The 16200-nt window shown below is 36.5% G+C and overlaps 1 protein-coding gene across 4 annotated transcripts in view; it reads right to left on the reverse strand.

Annotated features, from left to right (window-relative positions):
* Positions 1–16200, reverse strand: part of USP45 (ubiquitin specific peptidase 45) — a 74062-nt gene that overhangs the window by 34900 nt on the left and 22962 nt on the right. For all 4 annotated transcript variants that reach the window (XR_004343645.1, XM_032593226.1, XM_030316020.2 and 1 more), the window contains exons 6-8: positions 7975–8117; positions 7500–7595; positions 3257–3387 (exon numbers count right to left, since the gene is read on the reverse strand). Coding sequence is in view for 3 of the 4 variants with exons in the window: in XM_032593226.1 (XP_032449117.1) it covers positions 3257–3387; positions 7500–7595; positions 7975–8117 (370 nt within the window). In the remaining variant the exon portion in view is untranslated. The remainder of the gene's footprint in view (positions 1–3256; positions 3388–7499; positions 7596–7974; positions 8118–16200) is intronic.

Raw genomic sequence — 16200 nt, forward strand, 5'->3', positions numbered from 1 at the left:
TAAATAACTGAAAAGATATGTCATAATCATGCTTTGGAACGCAACATGGTTAAGATGTCCATTCTAAACTGATCTCCAAATGCAATCCCAATTAACAAACTGATTGCAAAATTCATGTGAAAAAGCAAAGGACCTGAAATAGTTTAAAAAAAAAAAAAAGTAAAGTTTGAACTCTCATTCTCCAATTCCAAGACTTACTATAAAGTTACAGTAATTGACACAGTAGAGGACTGGGGTAAGAATAGACATGCAGATCAATGGAACAGAACAAAGTCCCAAAACAGACTCAACATACATGGCTCAAATCTTCACCAGGTTTTTAAAAATTACTCTTCTTAATATGTATCTCTTAAAAAAATTTTTGTTTTACATTTACTGATTTTTGAGAGACACAGTGAGATAGAGTGTGAGCGGGGGAGGGGCAGAGAGAGAAGGAGACACAGAATCTGAAGCAGGCTCCGGGCTCTGAGAAAGTGTTCAGTACAGAGCCTGATGCAGGGCTCAAACCCACGAACCGCGAGATCATGACCTGAGCTGAAGTCGGATGCTCAACCGAGCCACTCAATATACATCTCTTTTTAAAGTAAACATAAAAAACAAAAGGCAATTTTTAATGTCTTTAAATGATGTTTGATCCAGTAATTCTATATATCCTACTGATGTACTCTCACAAGTGCAGCACACACACACGTAAAATCAAGTAAGTCATATCCACATGCACTAAAATGGAAAAATGTAAAAAATGTATTAAGCAAAACAAGTTGCAATCTGTGTATATGTCTGTGTATGCATAATCACTTTTGAAAAAAATAAGATAAATACTACTTTGAACGTCTATCCATGAACACCTATTATTTAAACATTTTTTTTTTAATTTATAAATCTTTATAAAACAAAAAAAATTCAAAACAGTTATTTTTGGAGATCCAAAAACAAATTTCTAATTGACATAAATTCCTAAAAACTTTTGAACTCTGTGAGGCACCAAAGTCTCTGAGACTTTTATGGGACTTTCTGTTCTTCAGGTTTTGAAAAACAGCATTTGCCTACTAAATTAAACACATAATAAACCCTCTATATTTTTGACCACATTCAAAATACCACGGCACAGTATGCTAAGTGAAATAAGCCAGTCACAGAAAGACAAATAGTGTGATTCCATTTATATGAAGAACCTAAAATAGTCAAAGTCATAAAATAAAAGAGCACAATGTTGTCTACTAGGGCCTGGAGTGAAGGAAAAATAGGAATAATCAATAGGTATAAAGTTTTAGTCAAGCAAGATGGACAAGCTCTAGAGATCTCCTGTCCAGCATTGCACCTACAGTCAACAATATTTTGTACACTTAATTTTTTTTAATGTTTATTTATTTCTTAATATTTTTTATGTTTGTTTATTTTTTGAGAAAGAGAGACAGAGAGACAGAGTGCAAGCAGGGGAGGGACAGAGAGAGGGAGACACAGAATCTGAAGCAGGCTCCAGGATCTAAGCTGTCAGCTGTCAGCACAGCCCCCAACATGGGACTTGAACTCACAAACCACGAAATCATGACCTGAGCCGAAGTTGGATGCTTGATCGACTAAGTCACCCAGGTGCCCCTGTATACTTAAAAATTTTAAGATGGTAGGGGTGCCTGGGTAGCTCAGTGGGTTAAGTGTCCAACTCTTGGATTCAGAGCAGGTCTTGATCTCACAGTTGGTAGGATCAAACCCCAAGTTGGGCTCTGTGCTGTTGGCACAGAGCCTGCTTAAGATTCTCTCCCCCACACCTTTCTCTCTCTCTCTCTCAAAATAAATAAATAACTTCAAGAGAAAAAAAGAAAAAATTTAAGAAGGTAGAGCTCATGGTAAGTGTTCTTTTCACAATTATTTTTGAAAAAATTAACCTTGGTACAATTCTATGAGATAAAATACAATATAATGCCATGGCACAAGTAACTAGCTTAAATTAAAATGAAATTTCGAAGCCTAGAGATATAAAAAAAATGTTAAGTTCCCATTTAAAGAATTTTGTTTCTACATATTTTAGTAATTGTGGACTGGACTAGCTCATGAACTCCATGACAGGATCTATTTTTAATATGTTATACACTGTGTATCCCTAGAATCTAGCAAGTAACTGACACAAATAAGTTCTCAATTTAAAAAAAAAAATTTTTTTTTAACGTTTTATTTATTTTTGAGACAGGGGGAGACAGAGCATGAACGGGGGAGGTCAGAGAGAGAGGGAGACACAGAATCTGAAACAGGCTCCAGGTTCTGAGCAGTAAGCACAGAGCCCGACGCAGGGCTCGAACTCACAAACAGTGAGATCGTGACCTGAGCCGAAGTCGGACGCTTAACCGACTGAGCCACCCAGGTGCCCCAGTTCTCAATTTTTTTAATGAAGGAATAAGTGAAAGCATTAAAGTTGCATCAGGTCCTTCATGGTATGTATGTATTTCCACGTACCCAAGGATTTTGTTTTTGAACATACAGTACTACCTTGAGAAATTCACTTAAACTCTATTTGCCTTGAAGCTCATTTCTAAAACTAAGGAAAGGGGCACCTGGGTGGCTCAGTCAGTTAAGCGTCTGACTCTTGATTTTGGCTCAGGTGGTCATCTCACGGTTCATGAGATCAAGCCCTATTTCAGGCTCTGCACTGACAGCCTGGAGCCTGCTTGGGATTCTCTCTCTCCCTCTCTCTGCCTCTCTCTCTCAAAATAATAAACATTTTTTAAAAAATGATAAAAATAAGGAAGGCACCTGGCTGGCTCAGTTGGTAGAGCATGCAAGTCCTGATTTTGGGGTCATGAGCTTGAGCCCCATATTGCAGGTTGAGTATTCTTAAAAATGATAATAAAATAAAAGTAAAAATAAGAAAACTAGGTTCAGATGACCTATTATGGCACCTTTTAGATTTTACAATTCTATAGTTTTCTTACTCTTTGTTCTTACATCATGGGCTTCTGAATCAGGACAGACCTCTATTTGAATCCTGGCTTTGTTACTATACAACTAAGTAAGCTACTCAACTTCTGTGAGTCTCAGTTTCCTTATTTATAAAATGGGGATAAACAAGCACTTCTTCAGAGTATTATGAGATATAATTTACATAAAGCACACAGCTGCAATTAAACAAATATTAGTTCTTAATCTCTTGAGAGTCTAGACAATAATAGTGTTATAGTAAGAGTGAAACTACCCATATTAAGTGATACATTAGAATTTTATAACTCATAATTATTTATATCAAAAATTTAGATGCACCCACTTCTGACAAAGCTGATTAAAAAGAACTTTAGGAGAAAGTGGTCCTTTTTCAGTCTCCTTCATACTATGAAGAAACAGGAACAGGGCTGAGGTCAATGGTCCAGGGCTTGAAAGTTCCACCATTAATGGGTCCTTTAAAAACATGATCAACTCTTTGTCAGAAATATGCAATTTTAAACTTAAATATTATTAAAAATTAAGAGTTATACTTTGTTTAAATGATGACAACTAAATTGCCTCAAGTGCATTAAGAAACTTTATTCCCACACATATAAAATGAATATCTAAAAAAAATGAGATAATGGAATTAAGTGTCTTACCTTGAAAAACACAGGTATTTTCATATCCTCTGCTCTTTACTTAATGAAAGTATTAGTTTAAGGGTTAAATCACCAATATTTAGTTGCTTATAAATGTCCCTTAATGTGCTTTCCTAAAAGTGAAATTACTTACCTACCTGATATGTATTTATTTCCAATCATAAATTATATTTAATACATTATATTTATCAAATATAATTATAAATTATATTTATTAGCAAACTCCATAGCTTTCTTTTCCCAAAATATTTTATGAATAAAATAAGGAATGGGAAATTATGTCACAAAATTAGTACACCATTCCCTCTCTTTTAAAATGGAGAGAAAAAGCTTGACAAAACCAGCTAAAATTGTGTGAGGGAGAAACCCATTTTATTCTAAAATTTTTCCCCCACCAAGTTTTGCTTTCTAAAATGTTATCTTCACCAGTAATCCTCTCTCCTTACAAACAATAAATTAAAAGCAAATGCCAAATATCATCTTGGGACATTATAGAAAGTGATCTTCTAATACAACTACCAAATATGTTGCCTCATTCGTGTATTTATGAAATACATGTTACATATATATTTCATACCAACTACCCTTAAAAAAAATCTATCATCTGGGGCACCTGGGTGGCTCAGTGGGTTGAGCATCTGACTTCAGCTCAGGTCATGATCTCACGGTTCATAGGTTCAAGCCCTGCATCAGGCTCTGTGATGACAGCTTGGAGCCTAGATCCTGCTTCATATTCTGTGTCTCCCTCTCTCGCTGCCCCTCTCCCTCCTGCCTCTCAAAAATAAACATTAAAAAAAAAATTTTTTTTTTAAATCTACCATCTGACTAAAACCACAGAAAGGACAGGCTATAATTTTTCCATAGTCTCTGAGTATCAAAAGTGCTCTCTGCCATGTTGAAGACATAAACAGACATTTCTCCAAAGAAGACATCCAGATGGCCAACAGACACATGAAAAGATGCTCAACATCACTCATCATCAGGGAAATGCAAATCAAAACTACAATGAGATATTACCTCACACATGTCAGAATGGCTAAAATCAAAAATAAAAGAAAAAACTGCTGGTGAGGATGTGGAGAAAAAGAAACCCTTGTGCACTGTTAGTGGAAATACAAACTAGTGCAGGCGCTCTGGAAGACAGTATGGAGGTTCCTCAAGAAGTTAAAAATAGAACTACCATATGATCCAGTAATCACTCAACTGGGTATTTACCTAAAGAATACAAAAACACTGGGATGCCAGGGTGGCTTAGTCTGTTAAGTATCTGACTTCAGCTCAGGCCTTGATCTCACTGTTGATGGGTTTGAGCCCCACATCAGGCTCTGTACTGACAGCTTGGAGCCTGAAGCCTGCTTTGGATTCTGTGCCTTCCTCTCTGCCCCTCTCCCTGCTCGTGCTCGCTCACACACACTCTCTCTCTCTCTCTCTCTCTCGCTCTCTCTCTCAAAAATAAATAAAAACATTAAAAAAAAAATTTAGGGGCTCATGGGTGGCTCAGTTGGTTGAGCGTCCGACTTCAGCTCAGGTCATGATCTCATGGCCCGTGCGTTTGAGCCCCATGTCGGGCTCTGTGCTGACAGCTCAGAGCCTGGAGCCTGCTTCAGATTCTGTGTCCCCCTCTCTCTCCGCCTCACCCCTGCTTGTGCTCTGTCTCTGTCTTTCAAAAATGAACAAATATATTAAAAAAATTTTTTAAAAGAATATAAAAACACTAATTCAAAGGGATACACACACCCCTATGTTTATTGAAGCATTATTTACAATAGTCAAATTATAGAAGCAGCCTAAGTATCCATCAACTGATGAATGGATAAAGAATATGTAGTATACTTATACAATGGAATGTTATTCTGCCATAAAAAAGAATGAAATCCTACCATTTGCAAACAACATGGATGGACCTTGTGGGCATACTAATTGAAATAGGTCAGACAGAGAAAGACAAATACCATATGAACTTACTTACATGTAGAATTTAAAACAAAACACCCAACAACAAACAAACAAACAAACAAACAAACATGCTCATAGACACAAAGAAGAGATTGGTGGCTGCCAGAGCCAGGGAGTGAGGGGGTAGGTAAAATGGGTGAATGAGGTCAAAAGGTACAAACTTTCAGATATTAATAAACAAAAAAGAACACCTATGAAAAACCTACAGTTAACTTCATTCCTAATGTTATTGAAAGAATATTTTCCCCCTAATTTGGGGATTTTAGGCAAGGATGCCTGCTTTCATCATTTCTAGTCCACATGTTATTAGAGGTTCAAGCCAGCACAATAAGGTAAGGAAAAGAAACAAAAGGCATACAGTTTACAAAGGGCAAAGTAAAACTGGTGATTCAAAGAGCAGTGATCTACGCTGACAGCCCTCCAGCTCAGGTCAACTGTATGTCCTATATATCTAAGATCTAAGATTGAAACTCTCCTCTTAGAATAATGCAAACCTAAAGCGATCAGTTATAGTATCTAACTGCCCTATAATAATCTTGAGACACAGTTCTACATGTAAAATACTTAACATTCAATCACATTTAATAGGAAATCTTTTCAAGTGACTAAGTATCAACTTCCATTTAATGGTTTTCACTATCTCACTCAACTTTAGAAGAGTATAGGACCTACCATAAAGATTTTAAGGGGTTGAACAGGCAGTAAGTTTACAGGCTGGTCTTTCAACAAAGAAATACAATATCGTCTTTCAAATCTGCCTCCTTGGGGAAAAGAAAAATCTAAGATTACTACACTGAGCTAAGAATTTTTAGAACTCCCCTTTCTTAAGTGTTCTCAAAAGCCAGATCATGAGCTATATATACACTGTCTTCCTCCAATACACACACACACACACACACACACACACACAATTTCTAACTAAAAACATTATTACTAGTGTCAGCTCCCTCAAGCCAAAGACCACCAGGAACACACTGGTAGTTGAACAAGAGGGGTTTATTACTTGTTGCATTTGGGGACAACATACACGATGGGAAACCATGGGGTGTCTCAATAAAAGGGTGTTGGAAAGAACTGATAGAGGATTTGAGTTTTGGATAAGTAATTTAGGGGAGAGTCTAAGGAAGCAGAAGTCTGCTCTCAGTTGAATGCCGTCAGAAAGTGGGGGTAATTCTATCACTGGGTATCTTGATAAATCTTATCTTTGAGTTAGGATAACCTAAATTCTAGTCTCTTTGGGAGACAAAATCAAGGATAAAGCTATAACTAGTAAAGAAGTAGCAGTCTCTCACTTTGGTCAAAGAAGATGTTTGGGATTTTTCTCAGTGGTAGACGAACTTTGCTTTTGTCTGTGTTTAGATAAAATTATGAAGTAGCCTTGCTTTGTCTTAGTTTGTCAGTCTCAGAGCAACCTAGCCTGAGGTTGGCATTCTGTGAGACCGTTCGAACAATATGGCCTAACTGTAGGTGCCATGCCAGCTTCTGAATGTTAAGCGCTGTTTTTTGTTTGTTTGTTTGTTTTTTTCCTTTCTCACTAGCTTAAAAACCCATTTTCAGACTAGGCTCCTAAAAACCTTTAGATGTTCACCATTAAAACCAAATCTACCTTTAAAGAATTAAAATGCTGTATTTAAGGAAATGTTACCAGTAATTACAAAACAGGAGTCCTAGACATTTTGCTCAACAAAACAAACGCCTTTTGTTTTTTCCAGTATGTTTGTTTGAAAGCTGCCTTAATATTTTTGTATTGTTTGACCCACAATATGTTTGAACCCTAACAGATCTTGAAGGTATAACTTTAGAATTTTAAAATCTGATTATTTCACAAAATGCTTTTGAATGATTTTTTCAAAATATTTTTTCAAAACATCATTTCAGTTAACATTCGGAGAAATACTAAAGGTAGATTTTGACACCATCAGTGGCTCATCTAAAAAGAGCTATTATCCAGGTAGTCATACTTCTTACCAGGTGAGAGTCTGAGGAAGGAAAAATCTTGAGTTTTGTACCATTTTCTTTGCTCTCATTCATCAGTTCTGAAAGAATATAAGATTGTGCCAAGTTCTAAAAGAAAACAAAAGTAAAGTCTTCTGATTCAGTTGTAATATGCCTCTGATTCTATGGAATAAATACTCTCTTAAGCTCTCAAACGTCATCTAACATAGCAAAAAAATGTTTAAGTTTACAAAAAAAATGTTCACATTTAATAAATGTCAGTATTACTGATTAAATCACAGTAAAACACAGAGAAGGCCTTCCAGAAGCACTGTGTGAAAAGGGGGCATACGTACGTTATGCAGCAATGGTTAACGATGGCCTAAAACAAAAAAGAAAACAGAAAAATCTGCAGGGGAACATTTAGCTGTCATTTGCTAGTTTACAGGTGTGCCAATAAATACAAATTAATCGTTTACATTTTACAAAGTTTCCTGATGGCTCTTACCTGCATGACTGCATTGAAAAAGCAAGTATTTCCTAAATTTGTAATTCCTTTCACAGGTGTTACACTGTTGCCTTTTCTTCCTTTCTTTTTTTCACCTGCTTCATATTTTTCTTCACAAAGTTTTAAGATTCTAGAGAATGCACCTAAGTTAGAGAAAACATAACTGACATAAGATATAAAATTCAATAACCATCATTTAAAATAATTTAAATATATTACTTAAAATTAAGTGACATTTCCCCTTGAATCACTGTCCCTGAAGTGATGTCACGGACAAATAAATGTCTCCAGTTGGTATCCTCCTACTAAATAATTTTTCATTTTGACATACACATCTGTACCTCATACCATAATGAAGAATGAGTTCCAGATGAATTAAAAATTAAAAAAGAATAAAGTAAAAAAAATAAGGAGAGAGCATCCAGATCTTGGTTCCTAAATACCATTCCCCACAAAAAGAAATGAAGACTCCTTGGGGTGCCTGGGTGGCTCAGTCAGTTAAGTGTCTGACTTCGGCTCAGGTCATAATCTCAACAGCTTGTAGGTTTGAGCCCCACATCGGGCTCCAGGCTGACAGCTCAGAGACTGGAGCCTGCTTCAGATGCTATGTCTCTCTCTGTTCTTCTCCCACTCATGCTCTGTCTCTCTCTCTCTCTCTCTCAAAAATAAATAAACATTGAAAAAAATAATAAAGAAATCAAGACTCCTGATTCTAAACCTGGGGCAGCAAAGAAACAAAATAAACCTATAACATTTTTATTGTACCAGAAAATAAGGAAGTGTTCAAAAAAACTGATGAGTATGTCCAAATACACACCATTTTGAGTAAGCTCCCACTGGTCCAATCTGGGAAAATTTGAATATCAAAATAAAGAAGGGTACTAATAGTTTATTATTCACTGAGCAAAATGAGAATGGATCTGAATGGATAATGGGTTTTTTAAATGGGAGGAAAAGAGAAAAACTTTTCCTTACAAGAGAATGCCAACTAATAAATAGAAGAAATGATGGAACTGGAAAATCACCAGATGGTGGCATTTTTTTGTATTCTTGCAATTTTTCTGTAAGTTTGAAATTGTCAAAATAAAAAGTTTAAAAAATTAATAACTATGTTATAAAAAAGTAAAACACCAGGGACCAGGGCCCTGTGGCCAGGCCAAATGCCATGAGCAGGGTTCCTGTGCCCCTGGCCTATGGGCCTCTTCCCTGTCCCTCAGTTTGCCATTTTTGGAGTTTTTCATTATTATTAAACTGATGGGACTTTTGTGTTTTTATAGTGACTCTGTGGTGCAGCTCTTTAAGAAAGCTAGGACATGCCTTAGATGCAAAAAAAAAAAAAAAAAACAAAAACAAAACACCTATATGTTTTGCATATAAGTGCATGTTTTGGGCTCACTGATTTGTATAATTAATACAGATTTGAACATTATAATATCAATTCATCATGTTTAAAAACAATATGAAAATGAATAATTTCTAACATTTATTAACTGACATGATTGATCATACATATTAACAGCACATTACTTTCTGAATCAAAATATAATTTGAAGTTTGATGGGAAATTGCCAAGTTCTCCAATCTTTTGGTTTTAACTGAAATATTATTTTAAATTCCTTTCAACTTTCAGATTTTGTAGTTCTTCGCAATTATACATTTTATTCATCTAATACTGATATAGTGTCTTGCATTGCTAATTAACTTTTAAATATTTGGCTATCTCCCCAGATGGGTGGGGATCAGAAAACGTCTCTACTCTTTCTTCCACAGGGCTGTGATGTTGGCAAGAACATCCATAATAAAAATTTAATGTAAATGAAAAATGTACCAGATTAAACAGGAGATCCAGTAGAATCTTGGCCCTCTAAGCTTCTGATGAGTTTTTTTTTTTAATTTCTTTATTGTTTATTATTTTTGAGAGAGAGACAGAGAGACACAGAGCAAGCAGAGAAGGGGCAGAGAGAGAGGGAGACACAGAATCGGAAGCGGGCTCCAGGCTCCTAGCTCTCAGCACAGAGCCCGACACGGGGCTCGAACTCACAGACCACGAGATCATGACCTGAGCTGTAGTCGGCCGCCCAACCGACTGAGCCACCCTGGCACCCCAGCTTCTGATGAGTTCTTAAGAGTAAGTTAAGACATCCCCTCCCATGCTACCCTTCTATATGACAGCACTGAGGGAGATGAACAGATGCTGGAGGTAGCTCTGTGTTCAGGGACAGAAGCAGGCAGCAAACACCATAAAGAGAAACTTTAATCTTGGGTAAGGGCAGACTGATGTCATGCACACCCTGTTGGTTCAAATAAGGTTTGACTTGGCACCTGTGACTTTTGCCAAAAAAAGGCATCAATCGAGGGGGGTTATTAACACATTTTCTTTCTTTTCTTTTTAATATTTATTTTTTGAGAGAGAGACAGACAGACAGAACATGAATTGGGAGGGGCAGAGAGAGGGAGACACAGAATCCAAAACAGGCTCCAGGCTCTGAGCTGTCAGTAGAGTCTGACACGGGGCTCAAACTCATGAACTGCAAGATCATGACCTGAGCCAAAGTCAGATGCTCAACCAGCTGAGCTACCCAGGTGCCCCAACACATTTTCTTATAATGTTTTCAGATTAAATGCAGAGCTGCTATCTGCAAAGTACCCAGCAAGGTAAGCACTATGTAAGTGTGTGAAGACAGACCAGAGAATTGTTATTTGTGCCAAAATCCAGATCTTCATAAGCTATTCTTCATGTCCGTTGTTTATACGTCCTCACTTTTAATCATTTCCTATAACTTCCTGGTTTTTTCCCCCCTTCAAGTTTATCTCTTATTTCTAACTGGATTTTCTGAATTGCTAATATGAACTTGCCTTTTATGTTGACTGTGGTTCTCCTATCTTTTTGGCTTTTCTTAATTGTATTCTTTCAGCTAATTCTTTGCTTAAAATTTATTTATTTATTTTGAGAGAGAGAGAAAGCGAGAGTGAGAGTGAGAGTGAGAGTGAGAGAGAGAGAGAGAGAGAGAGAGAGAGAGAATCCCAAGCAGGCTCCACACTGTCAGCACAGAGCCCAATGCAGGGCTTGAACCCACAAACCATGAGATCATGACCTGAGTCAAAGTCGGACACTTAACCAACCGAGTCACCCAAGCGCCACTGTGGCTTTTCTTTTTAACATGTGGTAACATCTTATCACAACCCTAGAGTTCTGGGTTAACACAGAAAAGAACTAGCAAGATAGATCTCTTCTCCTGTCTTCCATATATTAAAACACGTGATAAGAATTAAATCCCATACTAAAGCTTGGGGGCAAAGGCTGGTGCAATCAATGAAGAAGTCACTGACATGTAGAGGCCAGCCAATGGAGAAAAGGAAAAGCAGGAAAAAAAGCAAAGACAATATTCCAACCTGCAAGCTAATGTGAAAGCAAATGAAAAAAGCCAGTCAGTGGTTAAGAAGCACTACACAAGGGGTGCCTGGGTGGCTCAGTCAGCTAAGCATCTGACTTAGGCTCAGGTCATGATCTCACGGTCCGTGGGTTCGAGCCCTGCACTGGGGTCTATGCTGACAGCTCAGAGCCTGGAGCCTGCTTCAGATTCTGTGTCTCCCTCTCTCTCTCTGTCCCTCCCCTGCTCACGCGCGCTCTCTCAAAAATAAACATTAAAAAAAAAAAAAAAAAGGAAGCACTACGCAAACAAGAGGAGGCCCCATATGGATCCCGTTGGGTTTGGGAATAAGAGCAGTCTACCTCTTAATTATACTGAGATCCCAAGCAGAGCCTAAAGCAGGTTTCAGCTCTCATTAACAGCAACTGCCACTAGATGGCTTCATAGTGATTGTTAAGAGATTAAAGATGATAGAGTAATTAAATCCAAGCATGAATAGTCCATCTTTTTGGGCAAGGTTGTTACTCTGATTTTACATTTACAAAACTCAGTCTCCAACATGTTAAGTAATTTGCCCAAAGTCTTAAAGACAATCTTTTGACTATAAATCTATTGTCATTTTACCACCTAATTTCTCTTCAGTGATTCATGCACAATGAGAATTACAAAAGATTGGGAGGCAAGAGTCTTACATATTTAGGTGTATGTAACACTGAAAAAATGACTCCTCAAAAGTACTTCTTATACTTAACATTGCCATAATGTTTTTTTGCTAATTAACATGAAAAAATGTTGGGGAAAATAAACTATATAGATTATATTAACCGTACAACATATATACATATACACATATATGTTTTTGTATTTTACAGTATTTATCATTCACTTGGAATAAATGTTTTATTTTTCCAGAAATAAATTTTATTCTTACAAGAACAAACAGCATTTTTTAAAACTGTAACATGCAAATCTCTGTACCACATTTACCCATCAGTTTTCAAAACATCTGGGATAGCATCCTAAAGTAAACAATGTTCATAAGACCATCTGGACAAAACTGCAGGCAAGAAAAAAAAGCATAAACATATGGAAAAACAGATTTTACCCTTCCCTTCAGCAGTAAGGGATGACAAATGTCGAACCTAGATATATCCACGCTTCACTGTGCGATGCTTTTCAGCACCACCTGGCTCTCCATGCACAGCCACCAAATATGGACAGCACTGCCAGAAAGAATATATCCACAGGGCAATGGCAATAAAAATAGTTTATTTCATGGTTAAATAGCCACTTCACACAAGTGGCAAGGGTCTGTTTATTGACTTTTACATCCAAGTCTGTGAGAACATACTCAAAATTAATTATGCTATTAGGCTTAAATATTAAATAGATCAGATCATTTAACTAGAAAATAAAATGACATATTCTAACAACTATTTAAATGCGTTTTAAAGTACAAGTTTTTAATTTTACTAAGTAGTACATTTATAAAATTTAACAATTCAAATTCAATTGATTTATTAAATTTCCATTGTGTGTCAGGTACTATAGGAACCACTATCTGTAACTGTTTATATTTAATTGCTTACGATTTACGAGTAAAAAGACTGATACACAGTGAACACCATAGGGATATTAAACCTTATATTCATAATAACATCTTAACAAAACTTTTAGAAACTAAGTATATTACTTCCAATACATTGCTTTTTATTAAAACACACATACCTGTTTGTATGTCAAGTTATTGAGAGATTGATTCAGATACCATTTTTTTAAACTAGAATCTTAAACTCTCAGCTGACGGTTCCTTAGCAAATGTACATGTATATTTAGTTTCTAAAAGTTTTGCTAAGATGTTATCATGAACATCTTTGATTTCGGCTCAGGTCATGATCTCACGGTTTGAGGTCAAGCACGGAGACTGCTTGGAATTCTCCCTCTCTCTCTGCCCCTCCCCCAATTGCACAATAAGTATCTTACCTTTCTTATCTCCTTTATATTACCAGCACTGTCATCAGATACTGCATTTACGTAATAAAATATAGACCCCAGAATGCAAAGAAAATTCAGGGAAGGCTTCAGGCATTCTAGATAAAATTTTTAAAGCTCTTTTATATTTCGGTAGTTTCCCTTTAAGTCTATAACCTGAGTACTCAAAGAGTTGCTGCTTAACTAACTGAATAGACCTGGTAGGTTCTATACATATCTCAGGTCTTGCAAGATAGAAAACCAGCAAAGAAAGAAGATATATTTTTTCAACAACTTGGCTAAGGCTAAGAGTATCTAAAAAGTAATCCTAAGTACCTCAAATATTCCTACCATAAAAGTGACTCCAATACAAAGATACTATGATTATCTTTTTTAAAACCAAACTTAAGGGGCGCCTGGGTGGCGCAGTCGGTTAAGCGTCCGACTTCAGCCAGGTCACGATCTCGCGGTCCGTGAGTTCGAGCCCCGCGTCGGGCTCTGGGCTGATGGCTCGGAGCCTGGAGCCTGTTTCCAATTCTGTGTCTCCCTCTCTCTCTGCCCCTCCCCTGTTCATGCTCTGTCTCTCTCTGTCCCAAAAATAAATAAACGTTGAAAAAATAAATAAATAAATAAAACCAAACTTAAAAATATTAAATCAGAGATATATAAAAAAGTAATGTATAAGAAACTGTAGGTGAATATCTTTATAATCTTGGAGTTCAGAAAACTTTCAAAGCATGGCCCAAAAGGCTAAAAAATCTTCACAGGAAAGACTGATGGAACTGGTAATGATGACATTAAAAACTTCACTACTGAAAAAAAAAGAAAAAAAGACACCTGAAAACTATAAACAAAGTTAAATACAGAAAGATGGGTATTCTTGTCAATTATACCCTTTGTATAATCTTTCTGTAGGGCAGTTTAGCAACAGTGACCAAAATTCAAGGTGTTTCTAAACTGGCCAGAAATTTCAACAAATTAACCTACAAAAATAAACAGGAAGTACACAGAGATGCAGCTTTCGTGGGAGAAAATTGAAAACAGTGAATAGTAAATTTGTTGCCAAGCAATATTAAACATCTACCTTTTCTCAAAGTTAAAAATACTTGTGAACTGCCTTGGTTAAACCAAAAGGGGAACACTGGCGATTCCCTAGTTTCCTGTGGGCACAGGGAAGGTAAACTTATTTTACAGTTTGCTTATTTAAAGACAGAGTTTGAGAGCATTATTTCCTCTGGTAATTGTCCCCACTGCAGAGATGAAGATGAAATTGAGGCACTCGGTTAGTGATAGAAGATTCAAACCAGGTAGTCTGGCTTCAGAATCCACAAACTTAACCATTACGACCTACCGTCTAGATAATAACAGATGATAAGGTTAATAAGTGTGATAATTTAAGACACTACTGAAATGTTAGTGGTGATATGAAAGAAAAAGCCACTACTCTTAGCAAAAGCTGGATGTAATCAATTGCTGGATGTCTTTGGTGTGAATGTATATCTTTATTAAAGTTTACAGCAGCTTTTCTCAAAGGGTTCCTCGAAAGAATTAAGCCCTAATGCCCTAGGCACCCACTTCATGCAACTAACTTCTCCCTATGTATTTGCAAGGTTACAGTCAGCTAGTTAGTGCCATCTTTTGGGAGAACTGAGAAAACAGTCACTCAAACAATTTTCTGTGTTCTGTAGTTTGGATGGAGAACTGTGGATTCAAATCCCTATGGGCAGGGATGCCAAAGTGGCTCAGTGAGTTAAGCGTCCTACTCTTGATTTTGGCTCAGGTTATGATCTTACAGTTCGTGGGTTCAAGCCCTGCATCAGGCTCTGTGCTGACAGCTCAGAGCCTGGAGCCTGCTTCAGATTCTGTGTCTCCCTCTCTCTGCCCCTGCCTCACTCGCACTCTGTATCTCTCTCAAAAATAAATAAACATTTTTTAAAAAGTTAAAAAAAAAAAATCCCTATGCCTAATGTTGTTTTTTAAACACCCAACATCTTTTTGTCCCTAACCCCTTTTACATGTGGAAATAACTATTTTTAGTACTTATTTTTGAAAATGCAAATAAATTCGGTGTATGACTGTCACTTTATAGCAAAACAAAATCTATTACTATTATATTCAAATTGTTAGGCACAAGCAGATACTTATTTCAGATCCCAAATATGCCATTTACTTTCTTATTTCAAAAAAAGATACAGCAAACTTATTCCTAGTAAAACCAAAAGAACCAACATAACTTGTGGCTTTTTATTCCAAAAGCCTAAGCTTGCTTAATTTAATAGAATATATTTTAGGCTTTCTCTAGGCTCTCTAAAAATAGCATCTCAACAGTATTAAAAATTATGGGCCCAATTTATTAAGAATGTGCGATTGTCAATCATCCATCTAGTTCACAAAAAGCAAACCAATATTAAATACTATTTCACCAGGAATACATATATTCAGTAAGTGCAGAATATTTACATTACATTTACAAGACTATCAAAGTGACAAATTTCATCAGCCTTCGGAGAACAGTGGCCCACTTTTTAGTAATACATATTTCTCAGTGGGTCTCACAATAAAGCTTTCTTGCTTTTTTTTCAGCCTTGTGTTATACATGACCTTTTTATTATATGGGGATTTTATTTGTTGTTTTTAGTTTTCTGGTATGTGTTTGAGGGGGAAGTGTGGACGGATTTTTTTTTTTTTTTTAAGCAAATCCTAGCATCAGATGTGAAATCTACACAGCTGTAAGTATTCTTCTGGGAACCTGCACTGGGGTTTCCTCAGCTGCTTAATGCAATTACCTAAGCCAGTCATGTAGTATTAATGTAATTTGCCCATTTCTGCAGCTGCAAAGTTTAATCTTTAAAGAGTAAAAAGAAAAAACTTGCTGCCCCACTAT

This window comes from Lynx canadensis, chromosome B2, assembly GCF_007474595.2.
Source record: "Lynx canadensis isolate LIC74 chromosome B2, mLynCan4.pri.v2, whole genome shotgun sequence".
NCBI lineage: Eukaryota > Metazoa > Chordata > Mammalia > Carnivora > Felidae > Lynx > Lynx canadensis.